Genomic DNA, 21,370 nt, shown 5'->3' with positions numbered 1-21,370 from the left:
GCCAAGCCTTTTCCTTCAGCACTTGCCACTCCAGGGCTATTGGATTTCCACTGACCATCTAAGCCACATCATAGAGTAATATAACTGTTTTCTGCTAGAGAAGTCGGATAGTTGTTGGCACCTTGGGCCTAATTAAGAGCTGACTGATTGAGCATTACTGAACAGGCAATACTTAACTGTAAAATCTATAGGGCAGAGACTTTTTGTTTTGTGCTTGTACAGGACCTTGCACAAAGTGGTCCTGATCCATTACTGGTGCTCCTATGTGCCATTGCAAAACAAATAGTCTCCAGGCATACACAGACATCACTTACCCTTGAAAGGGTCTGGTTTCTGCTTTGTACCCTCCTTCTCAGTCAGCTCCTGACGACGCTTTTCAATTTTCTTATTTCTGTTCACAATATACTCCTGGGGACAGTGGGAGGGAGAAAAAGAAGAGAGAATGAAACTCTCCACCACTTGTACAAACCAATGGCATCAATAAGCAGCAAAATCTACAGCAGGGGTAGGTAACCTACGGCATGAGTGCAGAAGGCGGCACGCGAGCTGATTTTCAATGGCACTCATACTGCCCTGGTCCTGGCCACTGGTCTCGGGGGCTCTGCATTTTAATTTAATTTTAAATGAAGCTTCTTAATCATTTTAAAACCCTTATTTACTTTACATACAACAATAGTTTAGTTATATATTATAGACTTATAGAAAGAGACCTTCTAAAAACGTTACAATGTATTACTGGCACACGGAACCTTAGAGTGACTAAATGAAAACTCGGCACATCACTTCCGAAAGGTTGCTGACCCCTGATCTATAGCATGCCATTCAGAAGGGAAATGAGAGCTCTGTAAGAAAACTCATGGGGAGGAGAGGAGGGCACAACTAAATAATTAAGAGACATACCAAGCACTCCCACCCCACCCTGCCTATACCTTCAGGAACTCAGGCAGATCTACTCAGTCAGAGCCACTCCATATATCTCAGCATGCTACAATAGTCAATAATGCCATGACAGTGGTAACTGTCTCTTTAAACCATCCAGATAACCTTTGTGTTCTTGAAAGATGCCTATTGACAGCCTGGAGACTTAAACACCCATCATCTAGAGAAAGATGCAACACAGGCTGCAGAAACACAAGCTGCCTGACACCTCACCTGAAAGACATGCTTTTAGAGCTATGTGGAAGGGAGGGTCAGCCAATGGCTTATTCATTTCTTGGCTTCTCTGATGAGCCAGCCAACTTGAGGCTTAAACAGTGCCAATTGAGAGTTATTTGTGTGACATGCATAGGAGATTCACTAGGAACTAGACAAACCTAACACCACATTTCACATGAGCCAGTAAAGAGCCATCAATTGATAACTCTTAGTGAATGCTGGCATGAGCCGGAAAGGAGCCACTGGGCTCTGTACTCCATTACCAATCCCTGGGCACTGCAATCAGCAGATGTGACAGACAGTAACAGAATTCCTCAATTATTATGCCTTCTCCCACACCATTCTAGGAATTTTAAATAAGGGTTAAAAAAAAAAGTCTGAGCCGTCCACGCACCTGCAGGAATTCAACTGTTTTGTCAGGGAGTTTGGTGCCAATGTATCGCAGGGTATCTTTGTGAAACTTGCTTTGTAGATGTTTCTGGATTTCTTCATCTTCAAAGCTACGGAACTTACATACAGAGCAGGCGAACTGGATTCTGAAGAAAGTAATGTGTGGTACAATAATCTATGTATACAGTGAAACTTTTCACAAGAGCATCCTGACAAAATTCCAATTTGAGGAATTTTCTGCTTACCAAACTTTCCTCTCCAGATTCAGTTGATGCAGAACTATTATATTCCTGTTCTAAATTGTGTAATTTTGCTTTGCAGCATTTACATGCATGTTGAAAAAATACAGATGTATTTTATGGGGTCAGAGTTAAGCCTAAGGTTGGAATATACAAAATGAATTTTCATTTGACAATACTATTGCTAATTTGTACATATGTACTGAACGGGTAAATTATCTTAATTGGTCATTTAGAATGCTTACTTTTTAAAATGGCAATGTCCTGTATTTAGCATAAGGGCTACAATGAATTACTTCTACAACTGTAACTATTAGACAATACCTACATTCCCCTTTCTTTAATGGGAGTTACAAAGCACAAAGAGAAGAGTAGAATAGATTGGCTGGAACTGAAATTCTGATACCACTGTGCTGGCTTCAAACAGAAACTTATATCTGTGCTGTGTGAACAGGAGGGCGTTCAGATCTCCTGCAGGAGTCCAAACAGAATTCTGTGCCAGGTGGGTTAGGGATGATGAGTCATAGCACTGCCCCTGGGAGACTGATTTATTGATTGCTCCCTCTATAGTCACTTACCTGTCCATAGCACGATCACGCATTCTATCCCTTCTCCTCTGTTTCTCCCTCTTCTTTTTCACCTCATCATCATCATCATCACCGCCATCTCCAGATGCTATAGAGAATCACATTTAAAGTTTCTACATAACACCTAACGTCAACATTTTTAGTTGGCAGAAATTTAATTCTTTGGGTTTTATTAGGATGTGAGCTACTTGTGCTTCCCTCCCATGCTAGGCTTCAAGAAATCCCTATCCTTCCTAATCTCTGACAGCTCCTCCGTCTGATGTGTTTTTTCAGGCTGCTTCTTTATCATGTGTTTGTTTCTGGGAAGCCACTCAACTTCCAGTCCAAATATCCTTGGAATTAAGAGTTCTCAGTTCTCAAGTGGTACTAATTGTAACAGACACCACTCCTGACACTTGGTGCCCACGTGTCCAGAAGGGAACTCCCATCACTTAACTTCAGAAGTTGCCGGTTTCAGTGAAGACACAGCAACCACAAATGGAACCAGCTCTTACTGTTGACAGTGAAGGCCCTCTCTTGGGGTAGCTGCATTGGGTGACACACATTTACCCAACTTCCCCTGCATAGCTAATGTCTCTTCCTCCCTCCTACCCTTGGTTTCCTTGGGTGGTCGAGTGCCAATAAGCACATTCTCAGTGACTGAGAACTGAAGCACAGACTCCATTTTGTATTGCACTATTACACTGGGTATTGTCCTTTCACTTTTTTCACCTTCTATTTTTCAGGATGCTAGCAAAGCACCTCAAGGGGTTCAAAAACCTCACATGCCATTCCAGAATGTCTTTCACAGATAAACATGACTTCTGTTTGGTTTCTCAGAGGAGCCTTGAAGCCACTGGAGTTCTGCTTCTCCAAAATCCTTAATGACAAAAGGAATAATTGAGGTTTTTAAGGCCCCTGCAAGCAGAACAACTAAGTGTGAGCCAGGGAAGGGAGAATTGGACAGAACCTCAGTCCAAGTCACCAACTGAACTAGATATCCACATCTTTTTATCTTTGCTGTAAGGCCTGCTGTCTTCAAACTGCATGGTTCCAGGGCTTTGCCAATACACAGCCATGTATTCTGCAAGGTCTCCAAATGCCTGGGAGAACACAACTAGCCAGAACCCAGCAGAGAGAGCAACCCTACCCCCACTGCCTGTACTGTAATAACACCAAAGGTAGGGGACCCTCTGTGGGTCAGGATCTGGTTATTAAAGTGGAAGGTTTGGATAAACATCTGAACATCAAACTATATCCCAACATCAGCCATGAGAATGTCCTATTTGTGGCTAGAGCAGAGCAATAATTCCCCATAAAGGAAACATGTGGCTCCCCCCAATAATCATGTGCTACATAGCACTAACATGCAAAGCCATCCTTGTTCCAAGTGTCTGCTTTGCTGCAACATTTAATAAGCCACAAGCACTGTTGGCTGCTTTCTACATTCCCACAACTGTGCAGATCATAATTTCAAACAAGCAGTGGCTTGTGCATCTCAAAAAAAGACTCATACATCCTGAAAGCATAAGAGAAGGGGAGTCCAGAATTGACTAACTTAGGTCTGCCAAGTGCAGAATTAAGACAACAGGCCTTAAGTGAAAATTGTGACAAGTATGTTATTAGCTAAAATTCTTTCCACAAATACAGACAAGGAGTGTAATTTTCTGAATTGCTCAGCACTGGCCTAACTGCTTTCACTGAAGTCAATAGAAAACTGCTACTGAGTTAGGCCAATGCTGAGCACCTCTGAAAATCCCAGCCAAGGGCAATAAGAGGGGCAGCCTCAATGTTTAGTCTCTGCCTTCCTATTTTTGTGGTTTTGCTATCTAAGGGTTTACCCCTCAAACTGATCTCACAGATTAGCCAGCTCTGTTTTATAAGTCCTTTCAGTGACATTTCTCTCATTCTGGAATTAATGAATATGCTTTATGACTTGATGTCAGTAAGACTCAAGTCTCTCTTTGCAATCAGCAAGTGACCAAGTGAAAAGGAGACATTATCCCCTTAGGGTGTAGGCCCAACAGCCTACCAGACATGCACAGCACAAATACAAGAAACAAGCGGAGGCAAGGGGAGATGGTTCTGACTACAGGGGACCCAATAAGACACCTCCAGCTATAATTTCTAAGATAAAACTCTTTGCATAACAGGCTCTTTCCCCCACTATAGCAGATAAGGTGTAGGCACATCTGGACTTTCTGTTCTCTATTCAACTCAAAGGAATCCAGTTCAAAAGGGACGACAAGAGTTGTTTTCACATGAAGATAATAAGGCTTTCAAACTAACCCTTGATCTAATATGCTTCCACCTGCTCTGGACAAAGACATTTAATTTAGAGTGTCACTGTTAAGCCACCACCCAAGAAGTGTGTCATTATTAGAGAAAATCCTGCTTTATCCATTTACTGGACCATTGGTGTTTTGTTTTTCCATCTTAGATTGTAAGCTCGGACAGGCACTGTGACTGGCTTTTCAGTACAGCAGTGAGCACAGTGTCAGAGCTCTAATATGAGTAATGTCCCTCACAGGCAAGCAGCATTATTCCACCAGGCTGCAAAAGACTACATTAAAGCAGCAGCTCAGACATCTGGGCCTGTGTGCGTTGTACTTGACATGACATAGCACACTCCTGAAAGCTGAACTCAAGATAGCTCCAAGTGAAAAGAGGGAAAACACGCCAGTTGGGTATGTTAAGTCCACAGGAATCATGTGACGTGAAGAAATTACCCTACCTTTCTTCTCCCAATCTTCACCACAAACCTCATTCTCCTTTAAAACAAAAACAAAGAAAGCCATCAACAAATCTACAATAACTGTATCTGCACTAATCTAGTGACTGACAGAGTACATAGTGTAGTCATTTTTAGATCAAACCATCATATTTAACCAAAATTTGCAAAATTGTTTTGCTAAGGCTATTTCAAAATTGACAGTGAGATCCTATTTTGCCAGTCTTAACATTTTATATGTTGCTAAAACAATGAGTCATAGCCATGGACAGAATTCGGTGTTTGTACAGTGTCTAGAAAAATGGGGCTCCATCCTTAGGCACTACGGTAATAAATATAATAAATAAGGAGTTTAACCCCACTGACCCAATTACTAGATCATACTCCCTCCGAAATCATGGAACAATAATGGAGCACTGTGCTGGTCTAGAAAGCAGTGTTCACAGCACCCCAACATTAGGGGCATTAATATGGATCCCATATGGCAGTAGGAGGGAACTTTTGGGTACTCGGCATTTAAAAAAAAAAAAAAAAAGATGTCTAAGTAGTTTTAGAAGTCTAACTTTAAGCTATTTTAGAAAATTCTGGCCCTGATGTATGGGAGCGAAGTAAAGGACACTAGCTACAATATTCTCACATCTTCACTCTCAGGTGAGGCTAATCTAATAAAGGTAGCTAAGAAAGAATCTAGCAGACACATTCAGAAAACTGACATTCATTCTATAAAGGCTCTAAAAAGTTACTTACACCTTTGTCTCCTTCATCTCCAGATTTGTCCTCTCCTTCACCATCATCTGCCAGATACACAAGATAGATCATTTAACTAGGGTGGGGAATGCCTGTCCTCCCTCTCTTACTGGAAGTTACTAGGCACCAACACTATATCGTTGCCTATTTACTCACAGAGTAGTAGTTCATAACCACCAATACAAAACTCAGCTTGCTGACTATTCTCTCCCGTCCGGCAGTCCCTGCTACAAGTTCCATCCCTAACTTAATGATGAATTTAGAGGACCAACTTCTATGATGAGTCCCCAGAGCATCACGGTAAAGCCTGAATGCTAGGAGGCATCTCACAGCATATCAGAGTAACAGTGACAGACTAATCTCAGATTAAGGACCATTAAGTTTTAAAATCTAACAGCCAATATCTATAGTGCTGGTTGTCAGTCAGTGAAGAGAGGAAGATATCAGTTTAAAAAAACAGGACTGTACCGTTCTCAGTGTCGTCTCCTTCGCTGTCAGTCTTTGCCTGTTTACTGTCTGGCTCATCTCCGCTTTGGGATTGTTTCCGCTTGCGCCCTCCTTCACCATCTGATCGACCCCCTGAACGGTTGCGAAAACTTCTCCTCTTGGGCTAGAAACACAAATTGGGTGAAGTATCTTATGGAGCATCTTTTCAGGATCAACCAAGAAGCTCCAGCTCTTCTAACCCTTCTGCAGCTCAAATGAAATGAGCTCCTAAAAGCATGTGTGACCCTGTAATCTTCTGTCTAGATCAGTGGTTCTCAAACTTTATCAACAAGTGGACTCCCGTTTTGATTTAATTTTTTTTCAGGAACGCCCAAGCCCCACCCCCACCTCAGCCCTTGCCCTGCCCCTTCTCCGAGGCCTCGCCCTCACTCACTCCATCCCCCCCACCAGCCGCAAGTTGCTCTCTCTCTCTCACACCCTCACTCACTTTCACCAGACTAGGGTAGCGCGTTGGGTTGCAGGAGGGGGTACGAGCTTTGAGAGAGTGTCTGGGTGCAGGAGAGGGGGAGGGGTGCAGGCTCTGGGAGGGAGTTTGGGTGCAGGGTACAAGCTCTGGGCTTAGGAAGAGGGTTGGAATGTGGAAGGGGGTGAAAGGTTGGGCTCCAGCCAGGTGGTGCTTAGCTCAGTCGGCTCCCAAAAGCGACTAGCAGCTGCTCCTACGCGGGAGGGAGGGGGAAGGTCCAAGGGGTTTCCACGCACTATTCCTGCCTGCAGGCACCACCCTCTCATCTCCCACTGGCCACAGTTCCCAACCAATGGGAGCTGCAGAGTTGAGGCTCAGGATGGGGGCAGCATACGGAACCCCCCAGCTCCCCACGGACCACTGGGATGACAGATGCTTCCCGGAGCAGCACGGAGCCAGGGAAGTAGGAAGCCTGCCTTAGCTCCGCTGCACCGCCAGACTTTTAGCATGCAGGAGGTGCTGGGTGGTAGGTGGAGGAGTTGATTAGCAGGGCCCATGGACCCCTTGGGTTACCCTCGGGGAGCTCCAGGTGTCTGCAGACCCCCGTTTGAGAAATGCTGATTAGCTGTACTTAATGCAGTAAACGCGCTTATAAACTGAGCACATGAGCTGTGCCAAGGGTATCCAAAATACTGTCCATGGTTCCCTGCCTCCCAAATAGTTAAGTTTGTCTAAAGAAAAGGTCTGCTCAGAAACCATATCCTATTTGTAGAGAGAAACAGCACACCAACCTGCTGACTCTTTGAAAAGCGACTGTGAAATCTGGTAATTATCAAAGGAAAATGTACATTTCTAACAGGAAGAGTGTACTTCACAGCTAATCCCAGTGCCCCTGGATTAACAATGCATTGCCTATCTTTTAAGGAAAAACGAGGAGGAGTTCTTGTGGCACTTTAAGGACTCTTAGTTGTTTTTGCTGATACAGCCTAACATGGCTACCGCTCTGAAACCTGTCTTTTAAGAGTAACTACATAGGTAAAAGCAAAGTAGCAAAGATTTTACACCAAGAACAAGTGGGTTTACGGCTCTTACCATAAGAACGTTCAGATGCCACGGCACTGTACTCACTCTGTTTCGTTGCCTGCCGACTCCATATGGCATGTTACCATACCTTCCCATTCCTGGCATTCCCATCATGCCATAGTCATAGTCACCATAGTCTACGTAGTCACCATAGTCGCCATAATCTCCATAATCCCCGTAATCCCCGTAATCGCCATAGTCCCCATAATCACAATAGTCAGGGACAAGGGCTTGGGAGAAGAGGGAAGGGAGCCTGTTGGGGCAGGGACCACCCATGCTCCGCCCACCCATATAGTTCAACTCATTCCAGCGTGCAGACAGTCGCTCAGTACTTGAAGATGGCATGAAGCGGTCGGTGCGGTTGAAAGCATTTAGACGCCCCCGATTTTGAATCCGATTCTGGCCCCTCCCTCTAATGAGACCATAGCTGTTTCCTCTGTTGCTGGACTGATTCCTCCGGCTGTCAAATTGGCTTCCAAAGGAATCATTCCGATCAGTTCCAACTTCGCCATAATCATAGCCAGCTCTGTACAGATCACGGTCGTTCATTGAAGATCTTGAGTCATAAGATTCGAAAGACTCAAACCTGAAAGAGCTGCACAGCAAGCAAGGAATCGAATCAGTAGCTAATAAAGCACAAACCATGCTCTGCCAAACATAAAAGCCAAAGAGAGAATTTACATCCAGATTTCATTTGGGTTAAAACTAGAATCAGAACACAAAGAACGAAGATACAAAGAATGCAAAAAAATACTGTGGTCCCTGCTGAGTGACACCTTCGCACAGGAACTCACTTCACCCTGTCCTTAGTCTTAGGGTGACTTGAGAATTTAACCAAAAATTGTAAATCTGCTGCACAAATATGTCTAATCAGAAATACGGCTGAAAAAGCTTCTCATTTTTAATTGTTACCTTCTCTGAGTAGGTACCTGCTGATCTGTCAATCAAAAAAATTATGCAGTCGGCCCCAACCTTTTCGTCTGGCGGGCACCGGACAACTAGCCACCAAGGAGCGTGGTCGCTGGACAAGCAGCAGCCGAGAAGCGGTGACACCAGGAAGCGTCGCCACCGAAATGCCACCGAGAAATCAGCAGCATTTTGGCGGTGGCGCTTCTTGACGTTGCCACTTCTCAGCGGCATTTCGGTGGCTGCTTGTCTGGCAGCCAGCAGGCAGGCGCACATAGATGCCCCGGTGGGCACCATAGTGCCTGCGGGGACCGCTTTGGGGACCCTTGAACTAATGGCTTTATCCACCATAATCCCACATTGAGGTACAGCCAAGAGATCCCCTTCCTCACTGCCAGCTAGCTCCCTAGCTGGCACATTAGGAGAACTACAAGCACACAGGAAGCCCGGCAAAGTACACAGCATCAGCAATAGGAAATAACTGAAGAATTAATTAGATACAGAGGGACAAAAGAGCAAAAATCCCTGCCTGAAGTAGAAGCTCTGATGAGAAATACCTCTGCTTTGCAGGGTACAGGCAGTACATAGGGGTTCCAATGTACTTGCAATATTCCTAACATAACAACAATAATAAGGAATCCAAAAGAGAGAACTTTTGGTTTTACCACTGGGTGTGGGATTAAGGCAGATAAATCCATCAGCATCTTGGCTGACGAAGTAGCAGATACCAATGCCACAGAAAGGTTATGTATTTCATTTCTTCCTTCCTACAACTGATGTCAGGATGCATATTACTGTCTGAACAACAGAGCAAGCATCTGGTATTTTTCTTCATACTGACTGGTCTAGCAGTACAAACTATTTAGATTACAAGGCATTATCAGAAAAGGTAAGAAAAATACAGTTGCAGATTAAACATCTCACTTCAGCATCTCATCGTTAATAAAATTAATTTTCGGTACAACTAAGGGTAAACAGAGAAACCAGCTTTGAAAATACATTGTTATGCTGAATAAGGGTTGATAACATAATTTGGGACTGAGAGATCAAGGCTGCATTTTGCACTAACGTATCTGTTCAAGAGGAATTAATATTGGACCACTCCCTCTGCTGTAAAATGTTTCAAATATAATTTGAAATTACAGTGATTTAAGATTTAAAGAATCTGTGTGGAAAGTAAGAAGTGATATGTTACCTTTCCTGGTCTTCCATTCCTTCCCCACCTCCACCACTGCCTTCCTTTGACAGCATATCCAGACGCTGGTTTATTTTGGCTATGATGGAGTCAGAGTTCTCATTTGCCACAGTTTCCGTACTATAAGTTGCAACTGGCATACTGGTGTTGACATCAGCAGTCATGGTCATGTCGGTAGTTTTGGGAGTCTCCCAGGTATTAGTGGTAGCAGCAGCAGCAGCAGCTGCTGCTGCAGCATAATTGTACGAGGCAGCTGTAGTAGAGCCAGCAGTTTGCGTGCCGTAATAGTCATAGCCTTCATAGCCTTGCAGAAAAAGGAAAGTTAAATTGAATACACTGTCAAAAAAATGTAGGCTCATGGAAGGAGTTTAGATTCTAATGAACTCACTCTACCAGTCAAGGTCGCAGCTGATCTTTACTATTTGATGAAAACTTTTAAACTTTTAGAACCAGTACAGTCAGGTTCTCTGTAAAGAAAAATTCAGGTTTCCTAAAGTTACAAAAATCAGAAATAGAAAAATATCTGTTGCCATCAGCCAATTATCATGAACCGGTGTGGAATTATTCCAGTGATTGGTCTATCTTGGTTTTAACTGATAAGAGAGAGATCCTGTACTACCATAAAGATTGTTATAATAACGTTCAGTCTCTACAGCGTAATACATTGCCAGCATGCACTGCTCATGTAGCATGGCTCCATGAAGCTATGCTAAAACGTGAGAGACCTGTGTTGCTGGGCTTGTAAACATGTATACAAAAATAAATACAATACTGACGTACATTTAATAGACGAACAAGAAAATTTGAAGTGATGAGCCATATTCTAGCTTTGACAACAACATAAGCTGCCTTATGGCAAGATAATATAATGGTGAGGGGAAAAGGCACTGCACTACAGCTGTGTTCATGCCACTACTGGATACTGCTTATGTAAATTCAGAGATTCAGAATTTGGGAAATGTATGACAGTACAGAGAATTCTTGTAATAGCACTACACATACACAACCTGCTAGTGTGCTACAAGCAGTGCACCGGCTCACCAAGCCAGGGCTGTACTGGTTCTGAAGAGAAAACGCATTTCTGAGCCCTGTACTAAAAAGCAAGCTTCCTCTCAGAGCTCTTCCACTGCTACTTCTAACCTGCAATACCCTCTGCTATGCCAATCCTAGGACTCTTGTTAAGTGGCTGCCAAATCATGATCAATAACCCTCCTCAAAACTGCCTCCATTCTATTATGCCCACAATAAACTTGATATCCTCAGGTCACTGGAGCATCGATACCATTGCCTCTCCTGAGGACCAATACTGTCTCATTTCCTTGTACTTTTTGTTCCATGCTTGTACAGCACCTAGCATAATAGTCTATAATTAGGGCTCCTAGGCACTATAACACAAATAAGAGCAACTAATTTTTCCCTACTGACTTGACCAGAGGTCTATTGCCCTCTGTGCTACACAATACCCAATTTTTCTAAAGTGAAAACTAGAGAAAAAGACTAAAAGTAATAATTAGTTCTTCCCAAATTAAGGCACAGAACCCAGCTTTAAAAATACTTCAAACCAAGGCCAATTACATGCCAGAGCGAAAAGCTAAATTCCAAACCCAACACAAGGATTTATTATGGAAACACAGACAAACCCTTTAGCAGTACCAGTAGGCAGATATAGCGGTGTTTACTGCATACAATCAAGGTGTCATTTAATGCCAAGAGCATAATCCTAGCTTTTGAGGAGAAGGTTTGGTACCCAGGCTCATTACTATTCTGGCCTGAAGCCCAGCATAGTGCAGAATGATGAAGCAAGGTACAAATAAGTGAGTTGGAGAATAGACCTAGGTATTGCAGTCAACTCAAGTAGCTGAACAGAGTACAGAGGACTTGACACAAAACCAATGTATTTATAACACATACCTTGCCAATTTGCTGCGTTTGCTGCATATGTCCCTATGGGGTGAAAAGACAAATGCATTATTTCGACATTAGAAGAATCACCCAATGGTATTCAGTTTACAAAGGCTACATGAATGTCACTCAATTTAATGCCAGCAAAAAATATTATCCTTTCACATAAGCAGAAAAGAAAAGGCTCTCAGAAGTACGGGCTTGTGAAAATGTAACAAGTAATGGAGAATTAAATGGAAAGTTGTATTATGTGAGGAAACATTTCTCATTTATTTCAAGAGAAAGCTGGAGATACAGAAATACTGTTACCAGAACCTCAGGGTCCAATACACTCAGACTATCCAGTAACAAAAACAAATATTATATTCTTCCCAGCTTATGGTTCAAAAAGAAAACCTTTGTTGCATTTCAATAAATATTGAAATATTATTTAGCACTATTATCTTTAGCCCATGTTCACCATCAGCAGACCCAAGATTATTAGCTGACTCCAGTTCTATTAATACTACCTCAAAGTAGGAAATCCCACAAAGAGGAACTGTAAAAGTGTAGTATTGCTTCACAATCACAAATCAGTTCTCAAGTTTCTCAGTGGAGGCCACAGGGCATAAGCAACTGCAGAAATTAGACTCCAACTCTTTATTAAGGACTCCAGTTTCAACAAATGCTTATTGGAAAAACCATAATGAACAAGTGTCAAAGTCAACATTTAATAAGATCAAAAGACTCTTGGAAATGTAGAGGAGGGATATAAAGAGATCAAGTAGTAGGACCTGATCCAGCAAACACTTGGGCACATGTTTAATTTTACTACCATAAGTTGCTCACTGAATAAAAAGTTAAAAATGTGCCTATGCATTTGCTGAATCAGTGCCTAGGTCTGGAAAGCAACCTTCCAACATAAGAGCCCAGGAAAATGATGGGGAGACGGAAGGGAAGACAAACACCACCACAGCACAGAAGTGAGTATTCCTTGAAAAGTTGGACTAAACATTTACAAAAACTTACTCAGTGTGATTACAGAGAAGGGTAAAAGCTATAAGCCAAAAAATGAGAAATGCTACACTTTCTGTTACAGCACATTAGAAAGGAAAAGGCATAAAACAAAAGTTATTTATTTAAAATGCTATTCCCTATGTCAGCTTGAAATATAACTGAAACTTACCTTGAGCATTGGTGGCAGCAGTGCTCCACGTGCCATAACCTGTAGAAATAAACGAACATATTAAGCTACTTTAAGGACACACTACTCTTTTCCCCAGGGTCTTGTGGAAGGAAGGCTACCCTAGAAACTAGCATTAGTGATTAGCATGGTTTTTGTTTCTTTCTTTACCAGTTTGAGGGAGGGAACTGAGTTTACTTTTGTTTGCATGAGTATTACCACCATTTGGCATCTGGAGCCCTGGGTCCCTGCTTTTAGAAAACACATTGCTAAACACAAAGATAAATAATCTCCAAGTGAAAACAGGAACATTGAGAAATTTAAGAGAATCCACATTTTATAAGAAAATTCTTTTCAAAATAAGCACTTTTTTGCCGTTATAAACCTACCTAAGCCAAGACAGCAAACCTGCAACTATTCTGATTTCAAAATCAGTCAAGTCAGTCTCTAATGAAAAATTGGGTGACTGAACTACTACCCACATTCAAGAACCGTTAGCTAGAATGCTCCAAATGCACGGGAGTGACCCTGTGCACTCAGCTAATACATATGTTACTACCCTGATGGAGAAGATATAGAACACAGAGGACTGGTTTTATTTCTCAATTTCTTTTTGGCTACCAATCCTATTATTAATTGAAAAGAAGACAATGTAATTTTCACCCTAGTAATCAAATAATTCATCTCTCTCTTTCCTCAATTCTGGACTCCACTCCTTTTCCAAAACATCTAGGTATGCTTCAGCAGCATCCAGGGCCATAAACACCAGAGCTGGCTGGATGAGGATTCCCTTTGCCCTCTTTCACTCTGGGCTATAAATTCTGCTTTGCCTTGTAGAGACTCTTGCCCCTAATTTAGTTTCACTTCTAAATGAGAATTTAGCCTTGAAATTTAATTTATATATTTTTAAAATAAAGGATTCTGTACATTTACTTACTGAATTCTCTATTCCAAAATGCCGTTTAGAACAGGAATCCTGAAAATTTAGAAAAGAGCCTGCTGGATATTTCCCTACCATAATTAAAGTTAACTTGGCAACTAAATCTGCATTTTCATAAGAACAAATCCACACCGATATTACTAAACAAAGAAGAAGCCCTCAGAGTCTCTAAAATGTATCCCTCCAAGAGAAGCTCAGCAAGGATTACTCTCATATAACAATTATACTAGGAGCATATAAGAAAGTACATCTCTAAAGGCTACTGTAGTGCTCCTGACAACAAATGCAACAGCAAAATAGGAATTGCAAGGTTTAAAGTCACATAAAAATGTTTTTAAAATGGGCTCTTGCTTTACAAAACTTGTAGACTGTGATGTTTGTTTACTTTTAACATTTAGGCTGTTCACATTATACATTTCTCTCAGGATGAACATTAGTTACTTTTATTTCTGTTCAGCAGTTTCACTTTCCAGTTTTTACATGCTAGAATTAGGCTGCTCTGTTTGGGCTGTCCAGGGGACACTGCAGGGAAGGTTTAAACCCAGTCAAAATACACTAGTGCATTTTTTTAAGTTAATGATAAAGTCTCAAACCTATAAATGCTATGTGTACGCAGACACCAACAACCACAGAGCCCTAGTTTTGAAATCCATCACTTGAGTGATCGGAAAATAATCCTATTATAAATATGAAAAAAAATAAAAGGGGAAGCAGAGAAGAGCAAATATTTGTATTACAATGAAACTTGGAGAGCCCAAATCAGATCAGTGTCCCATTGTTCTAGGCACTGTCCCTATCCAGACTGTAAGGGAAAGAGTGGGAGGGGAAATGGAGCCAGAGGAGAAAGTAACTTCCCCATATTCAAAGACCTCAAGTCTGGAGTCCCAGGCATTGCTCTAGTCACTGGACCACAACACCGTAACACACAGAATATTAGCTCAAGTCTGAAAAATCCCCAGCATGGGTTTTTAAAATACAAATTATGTCACTCTAAAGCTTACTTAGTAATATATACAAAATGTGGAAGACCACAAAAGGCCGAAGTAGCTCTACAATATACCCTACAGCCATCCTCAGTTTTGATACTCAGTTACAGTCTGCAGAGGCTACTCGGCCTAGCATGACACATCTATCTTGGTCCATGGTTAGACGGCTCTGTATGCTGCAATGTGGAGTATTCAGACTGCACCTCAATATCTTGACAAGTTGTTAAAGCAAACCTCAGTCAGGCATTACTTATAGACATATCATGAATCTAATGTTCTTGTTACACAACCGGAGAAACATGGATTAGATAAAGCCATTATAAAACTGATTTTCTAACCTGTTTTTAAATCCAAGTTAAGAGGACAACCATTAACAGTTCAGCATCAGCTTTGGAAGCATTTGTTTAATGGAGTCAGAAGAACTAGCACTAACACATTTATTAATAACTTAGTAAGAAGAAGCAGAGAACAAATTGGTCAAAGCTGTGATAAATACAAAACTGAAACTAATCACTCCAGAGAGGAGAGAAGAAATTCAACACAAGATGGAAAGTCCATCTTGTGACAAACAAAGGGTACATCTACACTACGAGATTATACAATCTGTTTCCAAAAAGCGATTTCTGTAAAATCGGAATAAAGTCGAGGCCACGCGGCCACACTAAGCACATTAATACGGCAACGTGCGTCCATGTACTGAAGCTAGTGTTGACTTCCAGAGCACTGCACTGTGGGTTGCTATCCCATAGTTCCCACAGTCTCCCCCGCCCATTGGAATTCTAGGTTGAGATCCCAATGCCCGATGGGGCCAAAATTTTTTCACAGATGGTTATGGGTAAATGTTGTCAGTCAATCCTCCCTCCGTGAAAGCACCGGCAGACAATCATTTCGCACCCTTTTCCCTGAATTACCTGGGCAGACGCCATAGCACGGCAACCATGGAGCCCATTCAGCCTTTTTTCACTGTCACTGTATGTCTACTGGATGCTGCTAACAGATGCGGTACTGCAGTGCTACACAGCAGCATCCCCTTGCCTTTGCAAGTTAGCAAAGACGGTTACCAGTCATACTGTACCGTCTGCTGCTGTCATGGGTGCTCCTGGCCGGCCTCGGTGAGGTCGGTCAGGGGTGCCTGGACAAAAATGGGAATGACTCCCCAGGTCATTCTCTTAAGTTTTGTCTAAGGGAGAGTCAGTCCTGCCTAGAATATCAAGCAAGCCTACTAAAGAACCAGAGAGGCAAACAGCCGCTCCAGGTCAGAGCCCCAGACATCCTGCAGAAAAGATGAGCTGCATGCCATTCTAGGGGATACCCCTGCAACAACCCCATCCATTGCTTCTCTCCTCCCCTACCCCTCCTGGGCTACCGTGGCAGTTATCCCCCCATTCGTGTGATGAACTAATAAAGAATGCATGAATAAGAAACAACACTGACTTTATTGCAAGCAGAGATCAAAGGGGGTGGGGAGGGCGGTTGGATTACAGCAAAGTAGAGTGAACCACGATTCTACACCTACTCAGCCTATAGCTGAAAATGGGAATCTGTGACAAGCACTAGGATAGAAGCACAGGCAGGACTGAATCTCCATTTGTGAGTGGACCTTTGGTTGACACTGGTAAAATACAAAATGTCCTAGGATATGTATGTTGGGGGACAGTTCTAAATGGCAGCCTAATTTTTTTATTTGCAGCAAAATGTAGAGGTCTAAGTATCTGATTGTGATCACTGGTAGCAAGGGTGTAGGCGCGACCGTGCGGTGCTGCTGACTGGGAGAGCAGCCTGAGTCAGAAGCCTCCAGCTGCCATGATATCCCAGGCAGGACTGAACTCCATTAGACAAAACTTAAAGAAGAGAATGACCGGGAGTCTTTCCCATTTTTGCCCAGGCGCCCCCAGCTGACTTCACCGAGGCCAGCCAGGAGCACCACGGGACAATGACGACGGATACCAGTCCTACTGTACTGACTGCAAGGCCAGGGAATGGTGCTGTGTAGCGCTGCAGCACGGCGTCTGCCAGCAGCATCCAGTAGACATACGGTGACATTGAAAAGAGGCGAGAAATGATTTTTTTCCCTTTGCTTTCACGGGCGTGGGGGTGGGAGGCCTGACATACCCTGAACCACCCGCAACAATGTTTTTGACTCTTCAGGCTTTGGGAGCTCAGCCAAGAATTCAAATGGTTTTCGGAGAGTGCAGGAACTGTGGGATGGCTACAGTCATCAGTCGCCCCTTCCTCCGTGAGCGTCCATTTGATTCTTTGGCTTTCTGGTACGCTTGTCTGAGCTCCTTAAGTTTAACACAGCACTGTGTTGAGTTCCTGTTATGGCCTTTGTCCATCATAGCCTTGGGAGATTTTTTCAAATGTTTTGGCATTTTGTCTATTAGAATGGAGTTCTGATAGAACAGATTCCTCTCCCCATACAGAGATCAGATTCTGTATCTCCCATATGGTCCATGCTGGAGCTCTTTTTTGATTCTGGGACAGCATGGTCACCTGTGCTGATCAGCTCTCCATGCTGGGCAAACAGGAAGTGAAATTCAAAAGTTCGCAGGGCTTTTCCTGTCTACCTGGCCAGTGAATCTGAGTTCAGACTGCTGTCCAGAGCGGTCACAACGGTGCACTGTGGGATAGCTCCCGGACGCCAATACCATCGAATTGTGACCACACTAACCCTAATTCGAAATGGCAATACTGATTTCAGCGCTACTCCCCTCATCAGGGAGGAGTACAGATATCGATATTAAGAGCTCTTTATATTAAAGTAAAGGGCTTCATTGTGTGGACGGGTGCAGGGTTAATCCAGTTTAATGCTGCTAAATTCGAGATAAACTCGTAGTGCAGACCACGCCAAAGTTTAACAAAACAAATGCAAACTTCATTTGAGAAGTGAGGCCCAAGAGCCACAAATACAGAATGTGAAAACACCCACTCAAGAATGGAGCTTCAAAAAGAGCTTGGGGTGCAGTCAAGTCTCAAAAATGCCCATGTCAGTGGTGAGACAAATTGGTTCAGTGACTGGAGCCTTGCCTTATGGATTCACACTTTTGGTACTCTTCTCCCTGAAGCAGGGTGCTGAGTGCCTGTCACAGAAGTGTCTCCCCACTCCACTCCAATATTAAATCACAAATTGTAATGAAAATCTGTTTTTCTAAGTGGGGATGAAAAACAGGGTCTAATGGAACACTATTTATAGCTTCAGATGTGGAGAAATACTCTCTCCCCATAATAAAAATAATGAATAAAACCTATATTTACCTATCTTACTAAAAGATAAATATGCCTATTTTACAGAAGGACAAACAACTTTCCAAGGGTCAGGAGCCAGAAATAAGTCTCCAGGTGTTGAGGCTCCCACTGGACCATTTATTTAGCTTGTTATTTATCTTAAAGAGAAGATTAGGGAGGTGACTTGATTACACTGTGTACCCCATGTGAATGCTTACAAATATTGAATAATGGACTCTAACAGACAAAGGTATAACGTGATCTAATGGCTAGAAGTTGAAATTAGACAAATTCAAAAATTTGGAAATAAGGAGTAATCTGACAGTGAAGGTGATTAATCACTGGAACAATTTACAAAGGGTTGTGGTGGATTCTCCATTACTGATGGTTTTTAAATCCAGACAATGTTTCTCTAAAAGATCTGCTCTAGAAATAATTTTGGGGAAGTTCTGTGGCCTGGGTTGTGCAGGAGGCAATGGTACCTTCCAGCCTTGGAATCTACAAATCTGAGACAAAGCATCTTCTAACATTCAGCCTCCTGGTTCCTTATAAAACAGATATGCTGCAACTGTAAATCACATTCATCACTGGCTTTGGTTTTATGATTGAAACAGTCTGCTAAGTGAACTGCAATCACCGTTTGTTGCATTCTTTGCCATCTACAAGGGGAAATGGTTTTCACTAAGGACTTTGGAGACATTAAAAGAAAGCAATACATGTTTTGGTCACAGCAGCATTCTGAACTGTCCAATAGTCAGCAGCATTTCAATCCAGGTATAATAGATAATAGTACTGAAAATTACCTTTTGCTTAATCCTCCTATGTACAAATTGTTTTCCTCACCAAAAAGGCGCATTGATAATTATGACATGGATAAGGATGACAAGTTATGTGAAGTTCAAGGAAATTAATATGTACAGTTTTAATCCTTTGTTCCAAGTCTGTGGCAGAATACAACTGCACAAAAATATGTAGATGATAATTATATGCAACAGCTTAAAAAGAAACAATTTAGAGTTAAAATAAGAAGTGCCTAGGTTAGTGGGCAAGAAAAACTTAAGTGGCCAACCAGAGATGGGCAGGGGTGGTTTTGGGTTTTTTTGTTTTTTTTTAAACCTTATCATCTAAGAACATACACGCCCCCTACTGGCATCCACTATCATGACAAGTGACAATGCTTAGCATCTACATATCATGTCCTAACATCAAAGTGGACACACAACAGCCTAATATCAATAAACTGGTATTCTTTGGAATAAAAGGAAAGGTATTTTTTCATAGTTTTAACAATCTTCATACAATCTTTTGGCAGTCAAATCAGCTGTCTTCATGAATTCCACCCATTACTCTCTACTGCATACATACACAGATTTGTTATTGTACTCATAAGGAGGAAAGTGTTTTAGCTTATAAACATACTCAAATATACATTAAAATGTGTTATCTAAAGAGCCCAGCACTGAAATTTTCATTGTGCTAGAGCTCCATTAGGCATATATGTAGCTTTCATACAAGATCTCAGAACATACAAATGTTGACAGCTGAGAACCAAAACCCATCAGAAACCTACATAAATTCCCTTTTCTGGGCCACATCTGGCATTGATTTTGTTCCTTTCAAGCACATCGTGGTGGGTAGCTGTCACGAGAAACACCAAGTTTGAAACATATAAACTGCCAACTTCAAATACTAGCAGGTTAACAGACTATGATGTTACTGAGCTTCTTTAAGGTGGCAGCAGTGTTAGAGGAGAGCACTGAAACTATGTTACTATGGCATATAACAGGATTGCACTGGAGTGCTCCGCTTTGTAGTGGTGGGTGAGGACAAGAGCTGTTCTGGTCTGAGTAGAAAATGTGTGTATACCGAGGGTTTACGAGGTCTGCTCTGGAAAACAGGAATCGCCAGACTGCTTACTGGACTAGACAGACCACTACCGTGATCTAATTTTTCACAATGAATGGCATGTTCCTATCCCCAAGGATATCCCCAAGACAGGGAAAGCTCCCTCCCACCAGTCAGCTTGTAACTTAAAGTTTGAGGATTTTTCTATGTATTTTTGTCATGTTTGCTATAACAATTCCAGATATTCTTTTCCATAGAAGAGGAAATGATTTGGGGTTGCATTACAGGGCTGCGCGGGGGGTGGCTGAGAGGAGGCAGACGGGCCAAAGCGCTACACTGCGGGCTGCTGCTGGGATGGGGCAGAAGCTGCACTGAAAGGGGGGAGCCGTAGCCGCAGCCGTGGGGACAGACGGGGAGAGAGCCAGAGAACGACACAGGGTAGGTAGGGCAGCAGGGGACGGCGCTCTTTGGCCAGGCCTGAGCTACAGGGCTGGGCGGAGGAGACTCCCCTAGGCGGCCCTGTGAGTGTTGAGCCCCGGCCCCCACCCATACGGGCGGGCGGGACGGCAGCACAGCACATAGGGCTCCACTGGAGCAAAGAGGCGGCAGCAACTTCTCACGGCGCAAGGGGCCGCGCACGGGACCGCAGAGGCCGCGGGGACGCGCACACGCGGCGGGCGGCCGCCATTTTGTGTCGTCTTCAGAAATGGGACCCGCTCCATTTCCAATCCCGGGAGAGGAAGGGGCAGTTCCTCCCCCTCCCCCCCCGGGGGTGCTGCTCCCCACCGCGCCGCTCCTCACGGTGAGAGGGAGATGGACAAACTCCCACACAGCGCCACCCCGCTCCGTCAATCCGCAGGGGTACCTCGCTGACAGGCGGGTCTGACATCCAATCAGCACCGCCATCTCCACACGGTAGGCGGGGTTAGCTCTGCCAGGGGGTAGGTTCCCCCCCAAGTAAACGGGGTCCGCGCCGACCGGTAGGCGCCCGCTGCCCCAGCGCCCGCCGTATGACTCCAGCCTCATTCCGCACCGCTTGTTCGCTTTACTTACTTCCGTATCCCTGATCCATGTCTCCCTCCGCCTTCGGCCAAGTCCAACGGCTCCTTCGCACTAACTGCACGCCCTTCCGCTCACGACGCAAGCGCCACACGCCCGTCGCCCATTGGCCATAGCCGCGATCGGGTACCGCCCCGAAAACATCCTATTGGACGTACTCCCGAGTTCCGCCTCACCCATTGGTCGCGTTTCCCACAAAGCACCGCCCTCTCCCAATGTTAATTGGTTAGTGCTTCTTCACCGCCCGTATGTTCGAGAGATCCCATTGGACTAGACGATTTATTCTTTGGTGACCTCGAGCCTCTCCTTGGCCCGTTTCTGTGCTATTA

The 21,370-nt window shown here is 43.4% G+C and overlaps 1 protein-coding gene across 5 annotated transcripts in view; it reads right to left on the bottom strand.

Annotated features, from left to right (window-relative positions):
* The window catches only part of AKAP8 (A-kinase anchoring protein 8), a 31,264-nt gene extending 10,117 nt beyond the window's left edge, over positions 1 to 21,147 (bottom strand). For 3 of the 5 annotated variants that reach the window (XR_003998155.1, XM_030545521.1, XM_030545522.1), the window contains exons 1-11: positions 21,036 to 21,147; positions 12,990 to 13,028; positions 11,834 to 11,866; positions 9,923 to 10,226; positions 7,831 to 8,416; positions 6,297 to 6,438; positions 5,829 to 5,875; positions 5,085 to 5,121; positions 2,363 to 2,459; positions 1,550 to 1,691; positions 315 to 408 (exon numbers count right to left, since the gene is read on the bottom strand). Coding sequence is in view for 4 of the 5 variants with exons in the window: in XM_030545521.1 (XP_030401381.1) it covers positions 315 to 408; positions 1,550 to 1,691; positions 2,363 to 2,459; positions 5,085 to 5,121; positions 5,829 to 5,875; positions 6,297 to 6,438; positions 7,831 to 8,416; positions 9,923 to 10,226; positions 11,834 to 11,866; positions 12,990 to 13,028; positions 21,036 to 21,054 (1,540 nt within the window). In the remaining variant the exon portion in view is untranslated. The remainder of the gene's footprint in view (positions 1 to 314; positions 409 to 1,549; positions 1,692 to 2,362; positions 2,460 to 5,084; positions 5,122 to 5,828; positions 5,876 to 6,296; positions 6,439 to 7,830; positions 8,417 to 9,922; positions 10,227 to 11,833; positions 11,867 to 12,989; positions 13,029 to 21,035) is intronic. The other 2 variants (XM_030545523.1, XM_030545524.1) reach the window with 2 other exon arrangements.
* Between the last annotated feature and the right edge of the window lie 223 nt (positions 21,148 to 21,370).

This window comes from Gopherus evgoodei, unplaced genomic scaffold, assembly GCF_007399415.2.
Source record: "Gopherus evgoodei ecotype Sinaloan lineage unplaced genomic scaffold, rGopEvg1_v1.p scaffold_37_arrow_ctg1, whole genome shotgun sequence".
In the NCBI taxonomy this organism is placed as follows: Eukaryota; Metazoa; Chordata; order Testudines; family Testudinidae; genus Gopherus; species Gopherus evgoodei.
This window is presented reverse-complemented; position numbering and strand designations above follow the sequence as displayed.